Here is a 27,154-nt window from a genome sequence, read left to right as displayed (position 1 = left end):
CAGAATTGAAACCCACAATAGAGTAATATCCATCTTCCCTCTGAGAAAAGCAAAAACAATAGGATGCCAGCTTCTAGATCCACCCCTCTTTCCCCCTGCTACCTCCCCACTCCACCCCCGCTGACATTTATGCAGCACCTGGGCCTCATACAGCACTGTCTCACCAAACCCTTTCAAAATCTCTCTTTCCTTCATCTGCCTTTACACCGTAATGTTGATGCAAATCTGGTTCAGCCAACGCGCTGGGGCTGAGTGTTAATTGCTTCCCGCGCAATGTTCGGTGTCTGGTTCATGCATCCACCTAGATCACCTACATACTAGCTTGAAATTTAACTGTGTGCCCTGCAGAAAGCACCCCAGGCCTGCCTCTAACGGCACATTAGGTCTATCACAGGCAGCCCTCAGAGTTGATTTTGCCCTACAGAGGTTGAGAAGGTTGGCTTCAAAAAAGAAGTCCCTGCCTGGTGATTGGCGCAGAGCGAGATCTTCTGAGACAGCAACTTGCCCTTCCTGCTCCCTCTCCATTAATTCCAGGAAACTCTGCAGCTCACTCTCCCCTGCCCCCATCCTCTGGTCTCTCTGCTGTGCTAATCACAGCTCATTTCTGCTGCATGCCTCATTTGGGGGAAGAGCACTCTAGGGCTCCCGAAATGTGAAGAGGGAAATTAAGGACGGTTGGTCAAATGAGTCAGTCCATTGCCACTGGGACAGCCATCCTCCTCCCCGGGAGGGCCCTGTGCCTCTTTCCAGGGCTTACGGGGAGGGTGTTTACTCTTGGGCTTTTCCTGTGGACCAGATGGGGTTTTGTATTCTAAGGGAGAGAAGGAGAATGAGGTTCATTGAGGAGCTACACACCGTCATGGGTCCTCTGATCTCATCACCTCCTCTAACAATCCTGGGATGTTGGGCCCATTTTGGAGCTGGGGGAATGAGGAGGACAGATGTTGGGTAGTGACCTGCCCGAAACCAGGCAGATGTACATGTCTATTTGACTTCAACGGCCGGTGTGCGTTCATTCCTTTCTAACCATTGTCCAGGGAAGACGGCCCTTCTGAATTCTCCCTCTCATTTCTCAAACCAAGGGCTCTGGGCTTCTGCTCCTTCTTGTTTCCTCTCCCCCAACCTCCTCTGTGACACTTTACTTTTTCTGTAGTAGCAAGCGTCCTGCCGGCTCTGGAGAGAATCCATCGTGGCCATGAGTCCTGTTACCCACTGGCTGGTCAGCACTGTGGATTTAGCCAGTATGCTAATGAATCTAAGTTTCCCAGAAAGGGCTGATTGGGTCATTGCAAAGAGCCAGCTGTCCTGGCCAGGCTCCCCCATGCCAGGAAGCTCTGCAGGACCACTTAGGTGGCTGTGGGCCTGTCAGGAGGGGAGCAAAGAGCTCCGTCTCAATCCCAGGCAGGGGACTAGTCCTTTCTCTGTACTTCTTTCCTTCCCATTACCTCATTTTAAGGCCTCAGGCGTCATTTGGTTGATCTGCTTCAAAAGAGATTCATTCTCCATCTTTGTAAATAAGGGATTCAACTTGATATTAGTCAGATGAACTCCAAAGTTTCAGGATGCCATGTTGGTGAGAATGCAACATTAAAAACCAAACCTGTTTTCCCCCTGTTTTCCTGCCTTATTCCTATTGTCCAGAGGAATGTTTCTTAGAAGCGTCCTTTTTCTGTGAAAGCCTGTAGAGCTCTCCCTTCTGGAAACTTCTCCTTCCCAGGAGGCTGTGGGAAAGGGAGCTGGATGCGGAATGGACAGTACCCAGGAATACTTTGGCCCCAGGGTTTTGATGTGCATTCATCCTTCCGGAAGGCAGGGTCAGGGAGGAGTCAGCTGGCGAGGCCCCAGGGGTTTTGCTGTGGTAGCTGAACAGGAGCAGGCAGGGGCAGCTCAGGAGCAGGATGCCACGATTCCAGACCACCTGAGTTACACTCCCAGGAGCCAGTCCATGCTGTGGAAGGACTTAGGAGACGTGGGGCAACATTCTAGCCTTGCTGCCTCCTTGCCCTGTGGCCCTGGGCCAGTCACTTCACCTTTGGAGGGCTCAGTTTCCTCAGGTGTTTAAAGAAAGGGTTGGACCAGGTGTTCCAAGGCTCACTCTGGTGCTGACAGAAGCTCTGAGTAGACCGAGTGAGGAACCCGTGATCGAGTTAACTTGTCTGAGAAAGTGCTCTGCATTTTAACTGCGGCTTTTTGGAAGTCAAGTTTTTAAGCCACGAGGGTCACTTCAGTGGTGGAAGTTTCAGGCACCGTTCCAGGGGTTTGTGGAAGGGAGATGGCAGTTTATATCTTACCCTGCCCCCCATCACTGATCATGTCATGAAGCAGAGGCCTCTTCTGTCCACTCTGCCCACCCACGCCTGCGAATCTCTGCCTCATCCACCTCTTCCCCTGCTTGCAGAGGCAGATGGAGAAAGCTGGGTTGGGGCGAGACTGGGCATCTTCTGTGTGGTTCTGGGGCACTTGTGGGGTGCATGCTTGCAGAGAGGCGTTGATGTCGCCCAGCTCTGGCCTTCCAGAGGTCAGGCTCTGTCCCACAGGAGGCTGTGTTGGGCCTGAGTGCCACCCTGTCCTCGGCTATTGAGTGCAGAGAAGAGGCCTCAGAGTGGATCCAATAGAGGAGGAAACAGACACCCAAGAGTCATTGCCAAGATTTCAGTGCTCCCTGGGGGCCGTGCAGGCCTGAGGTTCTGGACTTCCACTCGAGTGCTCTCTTCTTCGGGCCTCCTCCTGTAACTACACTGCCTCTGCCCAGGCTCTGTTCTCCCCCTTTTAGTTTTAGGGAGCTAATTAACTTCTTTGCCTCTAAGCTCTTCCAGTTGCTCACCTTTAACTCTGTGAGGCCGGGGTTTGGAGGTGGCCTTGACCTGATTTTGCCCTGGGGTAATTCAGGAATGCTTTTAATCCAGGACCCTGGATTAAAAGCTGTGGGGGCTGGGATGACAGATTCACCTGGAGTGTGGACAGGGGACAGGGGTCGTGGAGAGGAAGCAGGACCTTAGTGCAGGAGGGCAGCCCTCTGACTTGGGAAGCCACTGGATGGCCAGAGGCCCAGTGCTCCGTGAGAGTGGCCCACCAGCCCCTCAGTCTCCTTGGGTCAGGAGAAGGGTCCTTCTCCAGGTCTGTCTCCTGCGGCTGAGTGGTGTGGTATTTGCCTGAATGGGTGTTGGGATAAGATATGCCAGTGCATCTTTCCTCGGCCAACCCTTTGCTAGGACGTCTTGAGTCGATGACTTCCCTACTCTGAAAATGGGGACAGTGACACCTGGGTCACAGGTTGTTTCAAGCACTGAATGAGAACATGTGTTCAAAGCATCTAGCACTCAGGAAGCACCTTGATAAGTGGGAACTGTTATTAGTAATAGTGCTAAATACTCTTTAGGGCGGACTCAGAGAATTGAGTTTCTACATCTTGTTAAGAATTCAGCCAGAATTCTAGCTGTGTCTCCTGAATAAGGAAGAACCCAAATCTTTTTTCTGGGTTCTTATTTTCATTCTCTTACCCATTCCTTCCTTTGTCTTCTGCGTCTTTCTTTGTCTCCCCCACTCCTCTCCACCCCGTGTCCTTCCCCCCAGATTTACCAATTCTTCCTCTTCTCGCTTTATCTCTCCTCTCTGTTCTCATGATTCTGGAACTTGTGAGGATCTCTTTTGTTTACTTATTCGTGATCCAAAATGCATCCCAGGAGTTCTGAAAGTTGGTGCTTTCTGTTTTTCTTCTTGCTGTGAGTTGAACCTCCCAGCTCCATGAAGATACTACATCTCCTCCAAATGCAGGCTCCCCTGCTGGCTTCAGGGTCCCCACCACCCCTCGAGATAGGGATTCACTATCTTGGATCTTTTTTACTTTTAGTCTTTGAGTTCCCAACCACCATGGCAGGTGAATGTATGGGTCCGGAACTTAGGGGACGGGTCTGTGCTGGAGGGATCAGTTTGGGAGTTTCAAGTGTGTGGATGACATGTGGGGGAAGTGAGTCTAACCAGATAGAAAGAAGAGTCTGGAATCAGAGAGAAGTGAAGATTCCAGCAAAGGAGACTGAGAAGGGACAGCTGGGCATGTGGGAGGAGGACAGGAGACTACAGAAAGGGGATGGAGGGCAATGCCCTTTCAAGGAGTTGGGCTGAAAAGAGGAGCAGAAATTGGGTCATTGATGGAGGAGATAATCAAGAAGGGTCTCTTTGAAAAATGGGAGCTCTTACAGTGTATTTGTATGCCAGCAGAACTGTTGACTAGAGAGAGAAATTGATGCCAGAGGAATTAATAGCAGGAACAGAGTTCTCAGGGAAGAGTGAGAGGTTTGGGATCTGGGTACAAGTAGGCGATTGGCCTTGGGTAGGAGCCGGGAGCGTTTGTTTCCAGTATAGGAGGGTGACAAGCATAGGGCCGCAGGTGCAGAGGGCTGGGGGGATTTGCATGGAGAAAATGAAATAGTTTTATTCTGACCACTAATGTGTGTTCTTAACTAAATAAGGAGAGTGGGAGGAGGTGAATAAGCTATGGGGGATTGGAGAAAATGGAGAGGTGTGGGAGAGGGGTTTGATCAGCAAAATATAGGGTACTACTAAGATTTGTGGTCACCATTTCAATGGAGGCTGATCAGTACAGTGGCTTTGGGTACAGGCACAGACTAGGAGAGGGTTGGGCTTAACTGAAGTTGAGGTGAGTAGGACAGAGAGGAAGGGGTCAACAGATAATATGCAGAGATGTGATTCCAAGAATGGATGTGGAGTCTATGGATATGGGTGCGTGAGAGGTAACACAGAAAGAGTGGTATGTGTTAAGGAGTAGTGGTTGGAGCTTCCAATGAGATTAAAGAATTACTGGTAGACCCAGTAAGTCGGAGCCAACCTGGCTATGACTAACTGCCCCCTTTGGATTTGGGCTCAGGTGTTTTCCTCTTAAAATAGTTAAAAGACACAAAAACAGAAAATGGTGGAAAGCGATGCTTATTCTGGGGCTAATTCATTCATCATTGAAAGAGTGCACTTTAATTAGGCTTCAAAGATACTCAGTGGCTCATAACAACACAATGGAAATGATGCCTTAACTCTTTCCTGCCCCCGCCAGATCAGTCCCACTAACACTGGGGTGGGCATTTGTGTTTGTTCTTATTGATACAAGGGAAATATTCTAAGTGCTTTGTTGTCCAAAAAGGCCTTATCTTGGAAAGAGAGCATATGTTGCCTGTCTGAGGCCTCTGAGAGGAAGTGAGGGCCTCCTGTTTATGCATGGGACCCACAGGTCTCTGGCAAACAGAACTGCTATCAGGAAGATGTAGCTTATGTCTGGACACTGGCCAATATGAATTGATGTCTTTTGCATCCAACAATCACAGGACTGTCTGAAACACTTAAGAGTATGTCGACAGTAGGCTGAGGTTGAGAGGAATATGGAATTTCTGGGAATGAGAATAGAGGCTGTTGGTTGGTGCCAAAACAAAGCAGAAGAGTGGCAAAACCTTGCTTTTTCCTTTTTTTGAAAAAGTGTTTTCCAGTTTAACAAAGCAGTAACACACACCGTGTCAGCAGGATCCTCACAATAGAAGGATGAGGTGGGCAGGAAATGTTCTGGAGTCTCATTTGACCAAGGCAGACTCAGAGCAGCTGGTGGACTTGCCCGTGGTCTCGAATGCCTACATGGTGGCATAGCTTGCTGATATGCAGGAGCCTTGAGGAGAGTCTAGGAGGCAGGGGGTCCCCAAGTGTGGCTCAAGGATCCCTGCCCCTGTCAGGATCTGCATCACCCCTAATGGCGCTCCTAATGGGCTCTAAAGTTCAGGATCACCAGAATGGCATTGCTGTGGAGTGGAGAAATGGGAAGACCACAGCCTGATATTTCCTCTCTGAGGTCCTTGTTCTCCAAAGGAAAAGGAGAGCCTCCCTCTCGAGGCAAGGAGAGGGAGAAAGGTGGCTGCTTGGGAAGTGCGGTGAAGGGAGAGAACAGAGAAGGGGTTGGGAGATTAGGTAGAGTACGAGGCAGTAGGTAGGAACCGGAACAAAGGAACCTGATTTGATTAGCCCATGTGGGCCTTCAGCCACAAAGCAACATTAGACTTGCCATACCTGTTCCAGCCTTGGGGCTCTCCCTCTGACTGTGGCTGTGAGGGCCTGCCATGGGAGGTCATGGGCATCTTTCCTGATGTCACTCAAAGGTGGAATAATGTGGGTGCCGAGAGCTTGCTCTGGCTATTGTCTGGCAGTTGCCCCAGCCTCTTGGCACTTTGGTTTCCTTGTCTGCATGGGTCTTTACTGAAGTGGGACTGGCCTTGAAGGATGAATGGAAGTTCTAAGGGTAGGCAAAAGGTGGAGGTGGTATTTCGTTGATTCTTTTATTCGTATATGAATTGACAGTTTCCCTCATTCGATGAGAGTTGATTTGGTGGAGAGGCAGGGAGGGAAGTCAGATTAGAGAGAATGAAGACTGAGTGGGTATCCCAGAAAGGAAAGGAGTGGATTTAGGACAGTGCATCTCAAAATTCATTGTGCACATGAGTCGCCCAGGGATTTTGTTAAAATGCAGATTTAAGGTCGTAGGTCAAGAGTGGGTGTTTCTAACAAGTTCCCAGGTGATGCTTGGGCTTCTGGTTCATGGACTGTGCTTTATGTAGCTAGAGTGTAGACCATCTGCTCGACAGGTTTGGCTGTGAATGGGAGCTGAAGGATAGGAGAGAGAGACCTTTGTGTGCGAAAGTGTGAAGTGCAAACAGAGCAGGTTTTGGAGGAGGAGGGTGGGGTGGAGAGAGGGAGGAATTCAAGTGCTTCTCTGTGTGGCTGTTGCATAGGGTGTAGTGGTAGTTGGTCAGTGGTCATGAAAGAAGATGAATCTTAAAAAGGCAGTGGTGACCAGAGAGCAAAGAGGCTTGTAATGCTAGGGAGCTTACTTTCTGCCGCAGGCAATGAGAGACAGAGGAATTACTTAAGAAGGGGTTGGTCAGTACCTCATAACTGATGGCGTAGTTTTAAAAAAATATTAACCACTACTTAAAAAAATGTCTTTAGAAAGGGTCTTTCAGATCATCTTCTGTGAAAACAGAAGTATGTGACTGTGGGAATACTGTCTGTTAGTCCAACCACAAAACAAGGCCACTGTTCGGTTGGCAGTCCTAGTTGTTTGGATAAGGGTCTCTGACCCACAGAAAGGGAAACAGGAGTTAAATATTTGGCGAACTGCTTGAGGTTTGAATCCTTAATTCTCACAGGAGGCTTTTAACCTATTAAGCTTAACATCTTCCAGCTCAGAGGTAGCAACTATTTTCTTTCTATGTGAAAACTCAGATTGGTAACGATTGCTTGGAGTGCTGGGTTCAGAAGGACCCAAAGGTCTCAGCCATGAGGATTGGAAGAGAATGTTGAATTGATTAGTGATGTCTGCCATGAGTCATGAGTGTGGGATGGAAAACTGGCATATATGACACATGTTTAGTTATCTCTGAAGGGAGGTTAGGTTTCTGGTGACATATTCCTAATTCTCTCACACCAATCCTTTAGGTGAACCAGGGCCATTTCAGAGATACCCTCTTCGTTTCCCTGGTTATGAAATGGAGTGGACCATCACTTACCCAGAAAGGCTTTGTGAATCTTCAGACAGTTGTGAGACAAGTGTGTACATTTACAAACTATCAGGAAAGGCTCTCCTTCTGCGGTACTCTAACATCGATGGGTGTTATTGTACTGAATAAACTACTTGTCTTAGAGAATCATTTCTATTAAATCTGAAGACAGATGCTGGTAACTGAAAATAGCCATTGATTTGCTTTCTCTTGTACTATCTAAACTCCCTAATTTATCTGGAGGAAAAAATAAAGCCCGTGTAAAATCAACTCCTCCAGCTTTCTAAGTAAACAGTGAGATCAATCTTATTCATGAATTTGTTGGATAAATGTTTATTTGATTATAAGGAAAGGCAGATTAATCTTAGATGAGAATTTGGCTGGTGCCAAATGATCTGGGAGCTGGACTGAGTGACCACAGATGCAGGACTAGTGCCGAGCTGGTGGTGCTTTTGTGCTGGCAGTTGGAAGCAAATGCCGAGTTAATACAAGGCTGGACCGTGCTGGGTTTTGACGTAATCCCATGGATCCCACGGATATTTCTCCTTTGAGCAGTGTCTGTTCAGTGTGATTTTTGTTTCCTTCTTGTTGAGAGCATAGAAGGACATCGGGGACCTCAGGGGCTCAAGGAGCTTGGGTAGGAGGCTTCATGGGTGGCTGGTTGTCACCATCATCATCCTCATTTTCCTTTCTCCTGTCATCTTGATTTGGAAAGTGAATTAGTGACTCGGGGAAATTGGAGGGGGAAGAGGGAAGAGGATTGGGAGGAGTTGGTGAGCCTTTGTTGGGGTTCAGAGTAGAGGATAAGGGTTTTAGGCATCGTGACTGCAATACAGTCTGGTGAATGAAAAAAGAGGGGGGCCCTTCTGTATGTTCTTTTGTTCCTCTCCTAAATAAAGTGAATAAGGAATACTCCTGTCCTTTCTTGGCTTGACAGTGTAATGGAGGTGTCTGGGCCTGTTGTGAAATTGGCTCTGGTTGCTGGATGTCTTTTTGTGTTTCTCTCAGAGGCTCCACTGGGAGAGCTGATGATGGGCAATCCACTTAGGGTAGCTCTAGGGAGGACTTGAACACCCGGTTCCATGCAGGAATAACTGGCCAGCAGGATTGAGTGGGCTGATGAGGTGAGAAGAGGGGAATGGCCCCTTCCCTCTCTAGCCTTTGGCAGAGGAGCTGTAGCTAGTGATGTCAGGGACCTCTGTTGAGATTCTTAGGTGCCAAAGCCCAGTAATGCCACCAGAGGCTGCTGACCTACCTCTGGTAGCCTCCAGGGTCCCTTTGAATGGGCTGGACTGGCTTGCTCCTGGGCAATTCTTCCCCAGGGATTTCTGGGATTTGTCACTGTGAGATGGTGAGGACTTGACACCTTTTCTTGTGTGAGGAAGCCCAGCTTTCTGGGAGATTTTTCTCAAGGCATGGAACATTGAGGGCCAAAAAGGCTTTAGGGGACAGCTGGACCACCTTTGGGTGGTACAAACTGACAAAACTGAGGCACAGAGAAATTCAGTGACCAACAGTGCCTTAGTGAACTTCTTGTAAATAAAAGGGGAAAATGCTATTATATTTAGCAACTGAAGGAACCTGAAATGGAGTTGGGCAGCTGCATGTGGGTCAGCTATCTTGGAACACCACGTAGTGAGAGACCATGGGGTGAGGTAAAGGGTCCAAAGGACTCGAGTGTGGAGACGTGGATCCTAGCCCTGTATCCACTGCTTGCTTGTTGCCAGAACCATTCTGAACTGCGGCTTCCTTGCCTGTAAATCAGAAATATTTAGATCTGACCTGCCCACCTCACAGGATTGTTGTCCCCCCAATAATGAAATCAATAATTTTATCCAATGAAACCAGTGACTAGAAAGATGCTTACTTGACAATATTAGGAGTAATGATCATGAAGATATCCAAGCATTGCTTGCTTTAGGCCAAAATACTGGCTGTAGGTTATTGTTCTGCTCATATCAGTTTGTTGAAGTTCCAGGAAATCCCTGACTTGCTAGCAGGGAGGACTTGTTCCAGGGAAGCTGAACAGAAATGTTGTTGGAGGTGAGATAGACTCAGGAAAGTGGAAGGAAGGTGCAGCAAGGGGAGGGGGAGACAGGGGAGGGTAGGACAAGAACAGAGGCCAAAGGCAGCAGCTTGGATGGTAGAGAAGGGCCCTCTGGCCCACACTGTGCCAACAGGTTGGACTCAGGAAGGCTTTGGGTGTGTTTCTGTTGCATTGTGAGGTTTCACACCTATTCACTTCCTTTTCTAGTCACCCCCACATCACCCTTTAAATTATCTTAGTTTTCACTCTTAGCTCTTTTAAAGATGATTTCTTTAAAAAGTAATAGCCCTCCATGGAGGAGAAATTAGATAAAATCCCAAACCCCACTTATGCCTTCATTATTTAGCCCAGCACTGGCCCTCACTGTGGCTGGGATCCTGCCTCAGCAGGAGTCTTGTCAAATGTCTGACTTTTCTAGAGCCTTCCCACCAGACCCCTTACTGATCCTCCTTTGCCAGTGTATTAGTTATCTATTGCTGTGTAACAAATTACTCCCAAACTCAGCAGCTTAGAGCAACAAACATTTATTATCTTATAGTTTCTGGGGGTCAGGAATCTGGGAATGACTTAGCTGGGTGGTTTTGGCACGTGTTCTCTCATGAGGTGGTAGGCAAGATGTTGGATGGGACTGCAGTCATCTCGAGGGTTGAGTAGGGCTGAAGGAGTCACTTCTACGCTTGTTCACGTGTTGTTGATGGGCCTCCATTCATCTCAGGCTGTTAGATTGAGGGCCTCAGTTCTCTGCTGGCTGTTGACTAGAGGCCACTCTCAGTTCTTTGCCATGTAGGTGTTTCCATTGGGCACCTGGTAATGTAGCAGCTGACTTTCTCCAGAATGAGGGTAGGGAAGGAGGCAGGGAGGGAGGGTGGAGGAGAGGGAGGAAGAGATCAAAATGGAAACCTGAGTTACCTTTTTATAATATAGACTCCACAATTACATATTGTTACTTCCTCTTTTACTGTTATTTGTTAAAACAGCTCATTAAGTCTAGCCCACATTCAATGTTTGGAGACTAGCTTCCAACTCTTGAAAAGAGGAGGATTAAAGAATTTGTGGACATTTTATAAAAGCACCACAGTCACCAACATTGCTGCCTGGTGATCATTTCCATCCTCCCCTCTCCTCACCATTCAGTCTGCTGCTCTCCTGTCTGTGCCAACAACTTCCCTCCTGGATCTGGGAATTCCTGGAGAATATGCAGATCCACCTGACCAGACTCTGGGCTGTGGGAGAAGCCTCCACCAGGACCTGCCCCAGACTTGCAGGCAGGGGTCTGAAACTGGGGACTGAAGAGCTTCAGTCCAAGGTTAGAGAGAAAGAACTGGCTTCCAGAGACTTGATGCATCTCTGGGGACAGGATGGAAACTGATCCTGGTAGGCTCTAACTTTGGCCGTGGAATCTCTGTCAAAAACTGACCCCTGCTATCAATGAATGGAAACAGATACAGACAGTATTCCTGAGACTATTTCATATGGCATTTCCAAGCTTGAGAGTGAAGGACAAAGCCTGTGGAAGGAGAAGCATGTTGCAAGAGAATCTTCTCGTGAATTCTTCCCTCTACAATGCTGAAAGCATCCAGCCATCCAGAGAGGCGTGAGGGTGCACTACTCCCAGAGACCACTTTATCCAGTGATCAATGGCTTGTTCTCTTCAGTTCTTATCTTCCCTCCTCTCTCACTTGATGGTGTGGCCATCCTTTCCTTTTCCTTGGATGCCTCGAAGGACTCTCTCCGGGCTCTCTTGGCCCTTTTGTGACAACGTAGTCTCTTTCTCACTGAGTTCTCTTGTCGATGCCCTGTGATGCCTTCAGTTCCAGTGGTTACCCTCCCCGCCCTTCCCTCTGTGGTCTCTACCCAAGTATCTCACCAAGTGCCAGGGCTTCATCTACCGCCCATACCTGATGATTTATAAATCTACATCTTCAGCCTGTCCTCTCTCCTGAACATAGACCCATATTTTCTCACCGGCACTGGACATCTTCACCAAATGTCTCACTTGCACAAGTGTCATGTGCCAAAACTGAATCTATATTACTCTTTGCAAGCCCTCCATACCCATCTCAGCTAACAGTGTGGCCCACCCACTCTTCAGCCCAATCTAGGAATCTTGGTGTCATCTTTGAGTCCTTCCTCTTGCTCACACCTGTATCCAGGTAAGAATCATGTTCTGTTGACCAGTTCTACCCCTCAAATGTTTCCCTGATTTATTCCTGCAGTTATAAAGCTGGTCCTGGACTAGTGCCCCCACTCTGGAACCTAAGCTCAACATTAGTAGAACTTTTGTCTGTGTAACTCATTGCTTAGCACTCTCCACAGTGCCTGGCACATCACAAGTGCTCAATAAAAATTTGTAGAATAAGTGGTATTGTAACTGATCATCTTGCCCCAGCCATCTCCACTAATCTACCCTTTGCCCTGCCACCAGAGTCATCTCTCCAAAGCATGCATGAAAGCAAATCAGGTCCTTGCTTAAAAATCTCGGAGGGTTCCTCAGTGCCTACAGAGTCAAATTCAGATCTCCATGCCTGCATAGGGACCCTTGACAATCTTTCTTCTTACCTTTTTAGCATTATCTTCTGCCACTTGCCTTTTGTCCTGTTCTCTTTGAGATACGCTGTTTTGCTTAAGTGGACCATGCACCTTAAACTCTGTAATGCTCTTTTCTCTCTCTCTCTCTCTTTTTTCCCACTTAGCAAATAATCCTTCATCCTTCAAGGCCCAGATCAAATGCTACCTCCTCTCAGGCTTTTCCCAAGCCCCACCCCCCCTTATTTATTGCTTCTCCATCTATAATCACTTTATTCATTCCCTTTTATAGTACTAGGTATATTGTATTATAGTCATTAAAAAAAATACGACCTATAACAGTTATTTGTTGCTGTATAACAAATTACTCCAAAACCTAATAGCTTAAACCATAAGCATTTATTACCTCATACTTTCTGTGGACAGGAACATACATGGTTTAGCTGGGTGCCTCTGGATCAAGGTCTCCCATGAAGCGTCAGTCAACTTATCATTTAGGGCTGTGAGCTCATCTGAAGGCTCTACAGGAGAGGTTCTAATTCTAAGCTCACTTACATGGTTATGGCAGGATTCATTGCCTCCAAGACTGTTGGACTGAGGCCTCCCTTTATTTGTTGCAATATAGACCTCTCTATAGATCATCTCACAACACAACAGCTGGCTTCCCTTAGAGTGGTTTGTGAGAAAACATAAGAGAGTATGCCAAAGATGCAAGCCACAGTCTTTTTATTACTCAATGTTAGAAGGGACATCCCATCACTTCTCATATTCTACTTGATAGAGATGATTCAGTAAGTCCAGCTCACACTCAAGAGGAGAGAATTATATAAGCTTATAAATACCGGGGGGGGGGGGTGGTTTAGTGGCCATCTTACAGGCTGCCTATCACACCTCCTAAACTTGAGCTGCTCGAGGCAGGACCCATGTCTCATTTGTTTTTGAAACTTTATCACTTAGTACAGTTCCTAGCAGTTAGTAGGTGCTCAGTGAATTTGGTCAAATTAGATAGAATTATTTGTCTGTCAGAACCTGATCACAAGCAATAAACTGCAGCCAGAAGAACCCTCAAAAATAGACTAAAAGTGATTTAAAAATCAAACGTAAAACAAAGTGTCACAGGCATAGTATCACTCCTCTGCTTCCAGGCACTTCTATGATTTCTTCCCAGTGTCACATAGAAAAGGATAAAAAAAACAAGAAAGTATATTTTTTCTTTTGACCTGGTACAACTCAAGTATTTTTGAAAGAAATAAATTAGAATACCATCTCATAGGTTCTCAGACAACTCAAGAACTTAGACCACCCATGAATCCATCTTCTAATTCATGGAAGATTGACAGCCAGAGGATACAGGTAATCAAGTATTGATGAATAACTGCTCTTTTCCAACAGCTACCCATCAGTTATACCACAAACCCTCAAGAAGGAAGCACAGGGATTACAGGGTCTCTAACATGAGCAACAGTTTTTTTCTTCAGGCTCACGTTTCCAAGGAAAACCCAGAGCCTTTAGCTAACACCCATGGCTGGATGCTCCTAATGTCCAGAGAGGCCCTAAATGCACAGCCACTGTCAGGGATTCACATCTGATATTGATGTTTGGCTCTGAACAATGATTCAGTCTGGCCTCCACACACTGTTGTGGAGCAAACGTCACTGGCAGATGGTTGCCTACAATCTATACTTCCAGCTAAAGTTTTGAAAGTCAAATCAGCCTGAATTGCTTCATTCCAATGGTTACCCTTCCCTCTCCTTCCAACAAAATCCCTTTAATATTTTACTCTGTGGTCTCTCCCTGAATATTTCACCAAGTGCCAAGGTTTCATCTACCACCCACACTGGATTATTTCCAAATCTACATCTCCAGCCTGTCCTCTCTCCTGAATATGTGTTGGTGACCCTCTTCTTCCACTGCCGGCCTTGCAATACCTGCCCACTGTCACATGACCAGCTCGACCCAGATCCAATATTCTTCACGGATGAAAACTTTCCCAAGGCCTCTGTCTGCAGATTCATTGACAGCACATCTGAAGAGATCCAACTTATTGCATGGGGATAGGTGGTGTGGTTGATGGAAGTGCTTTAGGTTTCTAGATTTCTTTTGCTTTCTGTCATGGTATTGGACTAGTACTGGGCTAGCCCAGTGGAAAAGTTGACATGAATCTAGCAGCACTAACTGCTTGTTTTAATTTCCTTCTTAGTTCCTGTTTTCCCTTTGAGTTTTAGCTGGCAACTTTAGAAGCTTTGTTTATCCCACCAACCAGATGGGCAATTTGGGATTAATGATATCTCTAAAAATACTGTTTGTGAGTGGCATAGGCAGAGCTACAGCTTTATGGATAGCAGGTTTTTATCCTTTCATTTAATGTATTGGAAAACTAGTGCTCAGAGAGGCAAAATGACTTGTCCAAGGGACAAGTGCTCAGATGCTGCAATATATCTCAAATTGTGGTACTTACTCCATGAGGGCAGGGTTTGGTTTTTCTCGCTGCTGTATCCCCAATGCCTAGAAGAGTGCCTACCACATTCATTTATTCAACAATACTATCGAGGGAATGAGTGAATGGATAAATTATCCTTGGTCCTCACCTGCAGTGACTCATTAGGGATGCTGGGATCATTACCATGGCTCTTGACTTCTTTCTAATGCTGTGCCTTGGTCCTCACCTGGGCCAGTCAGGTAAGTTATATAAGTCCAGGTCAAGGCTGACTTATTCCATTATTTCACTCGAAGACGATCAACCACATGCCTTCAGGTTTATAGATGAGACTCTATCTTGGACCATTCTTTTTTTTTTTTAAGTTTATTTATTTATTTATTTTGAGAGAGAGAGAGAGTGAGAGTGAGCAGGGGAAGGTCAGAGAGACAGGGAGAGAGAGAGTCCCAAGCAGGCTCTGAGCTGTCAGCACCAAGCCTGATGAGGGGCTTAAACTCATGAACTGTGAGATCATGACCTGAGCCAAAGCCAAGAGTCAGATGCTTAACAGACTGAGCCACCCAGGTGCCCTGTCTTGAACTATTCTTGACCATGAAAACTTGGAGGAGGGTAGGATTTCTAGGGCACTTTGAGAATGATGCCACAAGCCCTTAGCTGTTTAGCCCACTAAATGTGCCTCTAATGCTTTTGCATGAATATGCTTTATATAGTTATTGATAATAATGACCAGTGTAACAATGTCTGTGGTTTGCGTTGCACAAGACATGTGGTGTCCTAGAGTTTGGCAGCTTTGAGGGAGGATGAGCAGACCTCTATGACTAGTTGAACCTGCTGCACAGTGAAGTGTTGCCCAAGCAAAAGGCAGCTATGGCTCATACCGTCATTTATTTTTAATGCGTGTTTGTCTGTTTGGTCTTTACCCTTTCTACTCTCCTTCTCTTCTTTGTCTTCTTTGAAGTACATTAAAAACGATGAGGAAAAAAGGGAGCCACACGGGTGCCTCTGGAATGCTATTGTGTCATTGATTTGTGGATGTCTTAGCGTTAGAAGTAACGCTGGGGCAGATGAGAGTTGAACCTGCAGACCACTACAGAAGGTTTACAAAGCAGGGCCTGGGAAATAAGCTATGTGAAGAAGCAGTGCCTGGTTAACATACTTGTCATAATATGTGTGTGCAGGGGTTGAATTCTCGATTGCTCAGAATTGGCTCTCCCCTTTACAGATGAAGTATAATGATTCAGAGCCTCATTCCCTCTACCTGACAAGCTGAGTCTCAGAGTGGAGGGGGGTGGAAAGGAGAGAGCGAGAGAAATAGAGGGAGGGGGAGACAGAGACAGAGACAGAGAGAGACAGAGAGGAGTGAGGGAGAGAGAATAAGTGAGAATGAATGGATCTGATTGAATGAGAGGCTTCCCAGAGTGAGCTAGTAATATTTTTTTCTCCTCAAATTACTCTTTAGCATGGATGATTCCAATTTGACTGCACTTTGCATAATTCTTCAGCTAAAGCTTCTTACATATTTTTGCAATATGTAAATATTAGAAACTTTATGTGTGCATGAATATAGGAGACTGTTAGAAATTTGAGCCAAATTATTTTTTAATGAATGCCCATGGAGACTTGATTTTGGTGCTATTTCAGACTGGAATTGATCCTACATATTTTATATAATGTAATTTCTATAAACTAAGCATCAGACCAATGAGTGCAATTTGAGGCTTGCACTTACTTGCCTGGAAATCATGGATATTTAGGTTTTTCTTTCCTGAGAAATTGGTTTTTAAGAGATCAACACTGATAAATAAGGAAATAAAATATAATTAGGTGTTTATAATTTCACAATGAATAAATAATAGACTATGCTAGTTCCACAGTTATTTGTATCTGTTTTATTTATATTTTTAGCACATAGCTAGCAAGATAATGCTGTGGGTTTTTTTTTTTTTTTTCCTGGAGCTGTCATTTAATCAGCAATGTGGCTTAGCCTAGTCCAAATTCAATATTGGTGATGATGAAGTAAAAAACTCTCTTAATAAGGGTCATAATATAAGAGATATGTGTCACAGCACTTTGTCCAGTTTTGCCCAGGGTTTGTTGAAAATGAACTGTGTTTTTCTCACTGTGCTGCATATCTGTAGAGTGATATTGACTGGTTAATGACTTCTGGTAACTTCTAAGTCATAATCGTAATGTGAGCTTAATCAACAAGGTATACTTAGATATTTTCATCTCTGAAAGGTTGGAAATACCCATGTGTGTGGGCAGTTGTATATGAGCATGTGTAGGAAGAGATGTGAGTGTGAAACTGGTTTTTGCCTGGATATTTATCTGTGTGCCTTCTCACTCAAATACCATGAAATCCCGTTTGCTGTCCCCGGAACATTCTCCGTAGCTAGTCCAGGGGTTCTGAGAAGTCATGAGCTGTGTTCTTCGAGTGGCGAGGGAGTTGTCACTGCTTTCAGATGCCAGCCCTCTCTTTTTTTTACTGAGGTCGGTAGGTTATAGTGCATTCACCTTAGTCTCATTCACTCTCTTAGTCTCTTCTTTTCTGAGAAGCTTCTTAAATCCTACTGGTTTCCCCTTTCTTCCTACCTTCTGCAATAGCACCCTGGAGCCAAATTCCTATTGTCTGAAAACACTGTTCAGAAGTTAGGTTTCTAGCACGTGGTGACCATGTGTTAAATTTTTTTCAACTTTTACAGAGGATGGAGGTCAATTTTGGAAGGAGTTAGAGCTGGATTAGGAATGCATCTTCACACCAAGTCACTATAGGACCAACTAAATAAGCAGGCAGAAGATTTACTGAACCCTCCCGATGGAAGAAATTTGGTGGAACACTCAGGAAGGACTTGGTTTCTAATGATCTGGCTGGGATGAGTCATTCACACTGCAGCACTTTCTAAATTCATTTTGGTAATTGGAATCTTATAAATGTCCTGTTGATTCATCTCGCCCACAGAGACCTGGGAAGGGTTGTTTCCCCTTCACTCCATAGGGCTATTTAAATAGCAATACAGGTATTCCTTGCTTTAAGGAGGCTGGAGATAAGAAAAACTAAATTTCCAAGCAAATGCCTTACAGAATGATAGTTAACTTTACAAAAGAGTTGAAATGGGCATCTTTAAGTAGCTAGCAAGTGACTATAAGTAAAAATTTTCTTTACACCAATGTGTCTCTTTTTTCTACCCTTGAATTGGAAAGACTATATCTACTGTCTTACTTCCAAGATTTTAGAAAGTAGTTCTGGGAAAAAATGAGGAGTTTTCGGAGTCAAACTCAGGAATGGGTTACTAGCATTTTCCTTAGAAACTTTTTCCTTTGTCCAACAGTATGCATTATTTCAGTCATTTCTATGGTAGATAAGAATTTGTATTCTTACAGTTTTATCTAGCAAATGACTTTTCCAGTTATTAGAGACAGGCAACAGGCTGTCAACCTGTTGTGACAATACAGAAGATTTAGTTTTAGACATAATTTTTGCACCTGCTAATGGCTGCTTGTGTGACTTAACTTCTTGTGCTTCACCCTCCCCAGCTAAGACGTTGCATTCTCTACTTTCCTCTTGATCTTCAGTGATGCCTTGAATTTTGAGCTGACAGAGCTCTGTAGCTAGTGCTGAGGCTAATCCTACTTCTGCATTTTACTGGGGGTGTTAGGAATCGGGGGTAGGCTGTGTGAGCTTTGTTCTCTTCGGGGACCCTGATGACTTTCTCAAGACAGAAACACAGAAAAAGCCCATAGGATATTTTCAGAGACTTCCAACAGGAGTTTCCAGAAACCACTTGCTACTGTTCACTGGTCCAAAGCTATTCCAGAAAATGTCTTCAGAGCTTGGCACAGTGGTCTGAGAGAACTTGAATATAGAATTAGCTCTCAATAAATATTTGTGGAATGTTGTTGGCACAAAGCACACATGCCACCCTCCATCCCTACCCACAGAGGCAGCCCCACATGCACATTTGGCTACTGAATTCCATGTCATGTTCTGGAATGTGCTGACCTTCCTTCCTAGGGAAGATGACACTCCTGGAGTGTTACTATTAGTAGGGCAGCTTTTGCTCTGATCTGTCAACACTCCCTCACTCTGGGTCTTTATTAAGCAATGATAAACTCAAGAACCTGTGGAAGTCAACACAACTGACCACCCTTTCTCCTTGAAATCTCTTCTTTTGTCTGCTCTGACCCCATGCTTGCATAGTTTGTATCTACCTCCCTGGCCATCCTTCCCAGTCTCCTCTCTTGGTTCTTTCTTTTCATTGTTAAATAGTTGAGTTCTCTATGTGCAGTCCTAGACCTTTTTCTCTCCCCTCTGTTCTCTCCTCATCCTTTCTCTTCCCTTTGCCCTTCTCTTCGATGACTTCATTAATTCTCATGGTTTCGATGACCACCTATTTAGCAACGGCTCCTAAATTTATAGGTCTAGTCCATGTTTCTCTCTTGAGTTATAAATCCATATATTTGACTCTCCACTTGACATTTCTACCAGAAGTCTCCCAAACTTCCCAAGTTCAACATGCCCCGGACAGAGAGAAGCCCTCTCTCCCTGCTCTGCATCAAGTCCTTCTATGCTTATTATAGTCTTTCTCGTCTGAGTAAAGCTATTGCATAACCCACACAGGTTCTTAGATCCAGAACCTTGAGAATATTCTCATCATCTCTTTCTCCCCACACTCCCAACATTCAAACAGTTGTTGAGTCATATCAGTGGTTTCTTTAATACTCTGAGATCTCCACCTTAGCTTAACCATCCTTGTCTCTCTCCCAGTAGCTTCTGACTGGCTTCCTGGCAGCAATTCTTGTACCTCCCTTTCCCCCTGTTCCCCAACACATTCTTTTCTTAGACAGCAGCTTCTTCCTTCCTACCTTCCTTTTTGATGATTTGAATCTTTATTTGTGCTTTCCTTATTTAAAAATATCCTTTCAACTTTCTATTTTGAAATGATGATAGCTTCTTAGAAAGTTACAAAAATATATTACACAGAGGTCCCGTGCACCCTTTGCTCTGTTTCTCCCCATGGTACCGGCTTACATAACTATAGTACACTCTCAAAGCCAGGCAACTGACATCGATGCAATTATTCACATTTTACTGGTTTTACAGGCATACACATGCATGAGTACTCATGTGTGTATATGTACGGCTCTATGCAATCTTCCACATATGTAACCGCCACCACCATCAAGGTACAGACTGCTTCATCACCCCAAAGGTCTCTCATGCTAAAGAATGCTCCTTTAAAACACAGTGTGATCCAGGGGCACCTGGGTGGCTCAGTTGGTTGAGCGTCCGACTTCGGCTCAGGTCATGATCTCGCGGTCTGTGAGTTCGAGCCCCGCATCAGGCTCTGTGCTGGCAGCTCAGAGCCTGGAGCCTGCTTTCGATTCTGTGTCTCCCTCTCTCTCTGCCCCTCCCCTGCTCATGCTCTGTCTCTCTCTCTCTCTCTGTCAAAAATAAATAAACATTAAAAAAAATTCAAAAAACAAAAAACAAAAAAACCCCAAAAAACACAGTGTGATCCAGTCAACGCCTTGCTTAAAACCCTTTAATGATTTTCAAGCCCCGAATCCTTAAATAAGGGCTCTAGGTCCCTGTGTAATCTGGCTCCAGGTACCTCTCTAGCTGCCTCTCACCTTCCCTCCTCCAAACCAGCTAAGTCCTCTTTATCTGTCAGGTATCAGCTTAAAGATCTTGCTTGGATGGTTTCCTTGACATCTCTGACTAGGTGAGGTTCTACTGTGGTTTGTTTCATTATGATTTTCCTTCATGGAACCTATCACACAATGGTAAGTGTGCATGTAGCTTATTAATTTGAGTTCTCTCTGGCTGCATTAGAGGGGTTTGGGGTGCCTTGCTCACCACTGTATCTTTTTTTGTCTAATGCAATGAGTGGCCTAGCAGGTGCTCAGGGAATGCCTGTTAAGTTAATGAACAATTATCTCAAGACAGCTGGTTGTGGCTGGGATGAAGCCACAGAACTGGGCAAAATCGACTTGCATATATGGGTATCTGCTCCGTGGACTCATCTTCAACCTACCCAAGGGTGCCCTGTCTGAGAACCTGGACATCCACAGCCCATACCACTCAGAACCTCAAGCTGGTGTTTTCTCTCTCATTCCCACCCCAGTATTCTTTCTGGGAGATTGGAATTGAGACCAACCCTGTGTCGTTCTTAGACAGATCTTTGAGATGTTTTCAAGAATATCAGCTGGATATTCATCTGGGCTTGTTTCTCTCTGGGTCATTGCCATGGTGGCACTTTGAGAGCTTTATTAATTCAGAGCTGTGGGAACTTCTAAGTTGGATGGCACCTGGTGAGTCCTTGAAAAGCTTTTAGATCTGCTCTCTCTCGATTCTTCTGTGTGTTCCTTGCTAAGTGTCCCCCGTGCTCCGCACTGATGAGTCATTTCCATCCCCACTCTTATTCTCTCAGAGAGGACTCCATGAGATTTATATTTGTGGACGCTCATATTTGAAGGATCCTTATGTTGACTGAATAGACAGCATGTTCCCGAATGACCACAATGTAACCAGCCCTCTGAATATTTGGAAGGGAGGAAATGGGGACCTCCTGCTGGGATGTGGCTTTGCCAAGGGGTGGTGCTACCATGTGGGGTCCTGACTATCTGTGGAGAGTACTAGGTTGGTAGGACTGGCTCTAACTGGTGTCCCCTCTCTGTAGTATTCTTCTTTGGGAGAACACGTTCTCTTACAAGCAAGAAGCAATGCAATACACTATGTGGTGGGTTTGGTGGAGCTGGGGGCTCTGGAAAAGGGTGAACCCCCAGCAGAGCTCCCAGTTCTTTTGTGACAGAGTCAGTCATGGACATTGCCTTGGGTGCTGTGGGCAGATTCCTGCAAAACCTGGGAACATCACCCAAGTTTCTCTTCCCGGCCAAATAGAAGGCCAAGAGTCTTCACATTCTATGGCTCATAGCTGCTCTCTCAGGGCTGGCATCTCTCTTTTGGGTGTGCCATGGCTGCAAAGAGAGTCCAGCCCTTCATGCCAAGCCTTGGATGATGGGCCACTGGGACTGTGTGCTCTGAGGTCACAGCTTAATGTCCATCCCCAATTAGTGTCCACCCCTGATTTGCTAATGGTTTGGCTAACATGATACTTGGGATGGAGAAGAGTAAGGACCAGTGGATAGACCTGGTCATTGTGATGCTATGGTACACTTTTTTGCCCTGCCTGCCAGGCCGATCTCCTCCATGGTTCCTGTTACTGTGCAGGGCCTGAACTTCTACTAGTGTCCTGGGTGTGGGTATGGATTCTTTACATAGCAGTGCAGTGTTATTTCACAGAGCCCCTGAACTCTGCCCTGGGAAAGCTCACACGCTCCTTCTAACCTCCTCCCTGTGCCTGGAGGCAGTGTGAATGTGGACAACTGTGCAGGTTGGAAGGCCTAGCTCCAAACAGCTCTTATGTGTTGCTCCTGTCACGGTTGATGCTGAGGTTTGGGTCGAAATGCTGGTGACTTTCATGGTGCTGCCTTGTACAGTACACTCCACAATTTCCCTTCTCTTCCTCTCTGATCGCCACTTTCTGTCCTCATTGACCGGTTACACCTTCAAGGGGACGTGACTCTTAGGGCAAGAGGATGTGGATGGCATCTATCCCCGGTAACAGGGTTAATGCCAATATCTCTCTTGGGCCTTGATCTGATGTAACTGCAGGTGGCTGTGAGGGGTGTGGGTAGGGGCCCAGTTTTTCCCCAGCCTGTGCTACCTGCCCTTCCTCTAAGTTGGGCATAAATGTGTTTTTGGTTAAAGTGATGTTGAGGGGTGACAGGTCAGATCCTCTGGCCCTTATGCTGCCATTTCTGCTTCTTGCAGGTCACCCAACCTGCCTGCAGTTCACCCTGAACATGACCGAGGCCGTCAAGACCTACAAGTGGCAGTGCATAGAGTGCAAATCCTGCATCCTTTGTGGGACCTCGGAGAATGATGTGAGTTTGGGACTTCCCTTGCAGGAGGGAGAAATCCAAGGGTCTGGGAATCCTTAGATGGGTGGAAAAGAAGGAAGGAATCTTGTCACTGGGCTCCTGGGGAAAATGTCAGAACCCCTCCTTGCCCAACAGGGACCTTGGGTGCTCTCTGTGCCTGTGGAGGGAGGTGTAGGAGGTGACAGCCAGAGGCTACCTCACTGCCACTTTCCCTTGAGGGTTCAGTGACAGACAGTGGTGCCCACTGTTTATGGTTGGGATGTGCCTGACCATTTACACCCTGTTCCAGAGTACATGATCTCATTGGGTCTAAACGTTAATTCTAATAAATGCAGAATTAAAAAAAAACCACACTTTTTGTTATAGACGATTTCAAACGTATACAAAGGTACAGAACATAATGAAACTGATAGACCCTACCACCAGCTTCAACTATGATCAATACTGTCCAGTCTTGTTTTATAAATCCTCCCACATCCTCCCACATAATCCTGGTCATAATATCACTTTACCTGGAAATATTTCATGTTTCCCCAAAAGATAAGGACTTACTTTTTAACAAGAGTGACAAAAATGTTGACATAACTAAAAAAGAATCAATAATTCCTTAATATAACCAAACATCCAGTTAACATTCCTATTGCCGCAATTGTCTTGAGTGTTGCCTTGCCTTAAACTGTCTTAAATGTTTTTTTTATTGTAGCTCGTTTATTTGAGTTGGGATCCAGATAAGGCTCATCCATTGCAATTAGTTGATACGTTTTTAAAGTTTCTTTTAACATGTATGTTTCCCCTCCATTTTGCTCTCTTTTTTCCCCCTTGAATTTTTAAGAAATCAGTTAATTTGTTCAGCCGAGTTTCCCAGGACTGTATTTTTACTGACTACATCCCTATACTGGTGTTTGACATTTCCCTCTGTCTCTTATATCTCTTGTATATTGGTGCTTAGAACTAGAATCCTCATCAAATTCAGGCTCTTTCTCTTTGTCTCTAATATTAAAAAATATATATTATAATATAGTATATATGGGAATTGATTATACGTATATATATATGTATATATATACTCACACACACACACACACATATATCTCAAGACTACTTCATAAGTAGTGTGTATCCTTTTATCAGGAAGTATTTAATGCCTGGTATATTTCTTTTTGTGAATGTGGAAGCTATTGATGATCTTCAACTTGATTGATTATTTTTTAAATGTTTATTATTTTTGAGAGAGATAGTGGAGTGAACAAGCACAAGCGGGGAAGGGGCAGAGAGAGAGGGAGAGAGGGAATCCCAAGCAGGCTCTACACTGTCAGTGCAGAGCCTGACATGGGGCTTGAACCCATGAACCGTGAGACCATGACCTGAGCCAAAATCAAGAGTCAGACACCCAACCACTGAGCCACTCAGGTGCCCCTAGACTGACTGTGTCATTAGAGGTTGCAAAATAGTGATATTCTTATTTTATAATTTCTTCTTTGTTTACTAGCTGGAGTAGAATTACTGCAAAGTAGAACTTCTGCAAAGAGAAACTTTTCCAACCTTATATTTGGTTACTCTCAAGTTTAGATTATATAGAAAAGGTAGGATAAATGCTTGGTTCTTTCCCTTTATTTATCAGTTTTCAAAATCACAAGGTAGTTTCAACACCTATTCGTGATTAAAAAAAAAACACTCAACAAATCAGGAATTGTGGGATATTTCTTAATATGATAAACTTGTTATACCTTAGAACTAAATCCATTATTTTATTTAATGGGGAAACACTAGAGGCATTTCTACGAAGATCAGGAACCAAGTAAGGATGCCCACTATGTCCATGACTATTTGCCATCATTCTAGAGATATTAACTAATGTGATTAGACAAGAGAAATCAACTGCTGGTATAAGAATGGTAACAAAGTAGCAAAACTCTAATTCACAAACTAGAATAGTATATCTGGAAAACCCTAGAGAAGCAATGATAAAGTTACCTCAAACATTAAAGGTAGCAGGATGTTATCTGCTGATAAAATTACCACACAAAAATGAATAGCCTTCACATGCACAAATAACAGCCAGTTAGGATACAATAGTACAGCAATCCCATTTACAATAGCAACAAAGAAGAAATACTTAGAAATAAGCTTAACAAGAATGTGTAAATCCCATATGAAGGGAAAAAAAAGGTTTTTTTTTTTTTTTTTTTTAAAAACAAAAACAGGTTTGAAACACTTTTGAAAAAGCCCAGAAGTAGACTTGAGCAAATGGAAAGACATTTTTTGCGATCTTGGATAGAATGATTCAACATTAGAAAGATGTCAGTTCTTCCTGAGTTTACAAATTTAATTCAAACCCAATAAAAATACCAAACAAGCTCTTCTATGGAACTAGACAAATGGATACTAAAGTTCATGTGGAAAAATAAATATGCAAGAATAGTCAAGAAAACACTGAAAACAACAAATTATGAGTGGAGACTAGCCCTATCAGTTATTATTTATTTACTATAAAGCCTCTAGTTAAAACAGTGTAGACAAATAGACCAATGGAAGAGAAAAGAAACCCATAGATTGACCCAGCTATCTATGGACCTTTGGTATTAGGCTAAAGGTTGCCTCTAATTATATTTTCATGAATGGTGCTGACACAATACGGTAATCATTTTGTAAAAGATAAAATTAGGTCCATATCTCACATAATATATAAGAACAGTCTGTAAATGGACTGGGGATCTAAATATAAAAGATAAAACCATGTTAGTATTAGAAGAAAACACGGGTGAATTCCTCTTTAGTCTAAATATAAGGAAAGATTTTCTGTGACTCAGAATTAAGAAGCAATAAAAGAAACTACTGACAGATTTGGCTACAGAAAAACTTGCATAGTAGGGTTGCCTGGGTGGCTCAGTCAGTTAGGCGTCTGACTCTTGATTTTGGCTCAGGTCATAATCTAACTGTTCGTGCGTTTGAGCCCTGCATCAGGCTCTGTGCTGACAGTGCAGAGCCTGCTTGGAATTCTCTTTCTTCCAACCTCTGCCCCTCCGCTGCTCATGTTCTAAATCCCTTTGTCTCTCTCTGTCTCTCTCAAAATGAATAAACATTAAAAAAATTTGCATAGTAAAAAACCATGATAAAGTAAAAAGACAGCTAACAAACCGGGTGGATATATTTGCAGCATATGCCACAAATAAAGAGCTAATACCCCTCACATACAAAGAACTCTTAACATTTGAGGGACAAGGGACCAGAGACCTGATAGAAAATGGGAGGTGGAGGGGGTGGGCTAGATGGGTGATGGGCATTAAGGAGGGCACTTGTTAGGATGACCACTGGGTGTTACATGTCAGTGATGAATCACTAAGTTCTACTCCTGAAACCAATACTACACTGTATGTTAAACTCGAATTTAAATAAATAAATTAAAAACAAAGACAATGGGTAAAAGACACGAAAGAAGAGTCACAAAAGATGTAAAAATAGACCTGAAACATTTGAAAAAAAAAAAAATGTCTGAACACACTCATAATTTTAAAAATTCAAATGAAAAAAAGACTGGGATACTATTTCTTACCTGTCAAACTGGGAAGAAAGAGTATGAGAATACATTCTGTTGATGACGCTGTGGGGAAATTGGCACCCTCATACATTGTCAGTGGGAATACAAAGTGGCACCACTCTTTTGTAGGGACATTTAGCAATGCCTGCCTAACACAACCACTACGCGCTTACCTTTTGACTCAGCAATCTCATCTTTAGGAATCTACCATGAAGGTATACTTATAACACTGTGAAAATACATGTGCGTAAGGTTATTCATGGGTGCATTGTTTATAGTGATAAAATATTGGAAATGACCTAAATGTTCATATGCAGAAGGATGATTGAATAAATGATGGCATAGCCATCACTGGAATACTTGCAGCTATAAAGAAAAATGAGGCAGATTTTTATAATTGATATGGAATTTCTAAGTTTAGTATTATTAAATGAAAAAAATCGACGTCAAAACAATATCTGTATCCATAGTATGCTGCCATTCTTATAAGAGAGGCATAGGAAAAAAATATATATCTGTTTGCTTGTATAAAAGTACAGGAAGGATAAACAAGAAACTAAAGAGACTGGTTACCTACAGCAGTGGGAGGGGATGGGGCAGAAAGAACAGGGAAATAGGGGTTGGATAGCACTTCTCTGAGAATGCCTTTTTGTATAGCGCTGACACTTAGGACCAAGGTAATGTTGTACATACCCTATTACAGGAAAATACTAAAATCAACCAGGATGTTGGGGGGTGGGGACTGAAGCTGGAACATGAACAGTAGCAAATGAACCTAATGTAAATAGGTAGCATAACCATCCTGAAGGGTGGGGAAGGAAAGAACTAACTTTAGTAACTTGAGAATGCAGTACACGACTATGTGTTTTCAGGCTAAAGGTAGAAAGACTATATAAATATCATACCCTAGTTAGTAAATTTGTTTCTTACAGGCATATAAGTTAGCCATTCTGAAACTACCTTATGTATGTACAGGTCCGAACCAATAAGTATATATTGTGGTAATGAGAGCCAGTTTTCTCCATGTCACAGAAAGAAGAGTCAAATAAAGAGGGAAGGCTAGACTGAATCCTGTAATGTTGGGGGTGGAATAGGGGTGTTAGGATAAATTTATG

The 27,154-nt window shown here is 44.2% G+C and overlaps 1 protein-coding gene across 8 annotated transcripts in view; it reads left to right on the top strand.

Moving 5' to 3' along the window:
• Positions 1-27,154, top strand: part of DPF3 (double PHD fingers 3) — a 303,761-nt gene that overhangs the window by 261,168 nt on the left and 15,439 nt on the right. For all 8 annotated transcript variants that reach the window (XR_009605553.3, XM_060617356.3, XM_060617353.3 and 5 more), the window contains one exon: positions 22,392-22,504. Coding sequence is in view for 7 of the 8 variants with exons in the window: in XM_060617356.3 (XP_060473339.2) it covers positions 22,392-22,504 (113 nt within the window). In the remaining variant the exon portion in view is untranslated. The remainder of the gene's footprint in view (positions 1-22,391; positions 22,505-27,154) is intronic.

Source organism: Panthera onca, chromosome B3 (assembly GCF_046562875.1).
Source record: "Panthera onca isolate mPanOnc1 chromosome B3, mPanOnc1 haplotype 2, whole genome shotgun sequence".
NCBI lineage: Eukaryota > Metazoa > Chordata > Mammalia > Carnivora > Felidae > Panthera > Panthera onca.
This window is presented reverse-complemented; position numbering and strand designations above follow the sequence as displayed.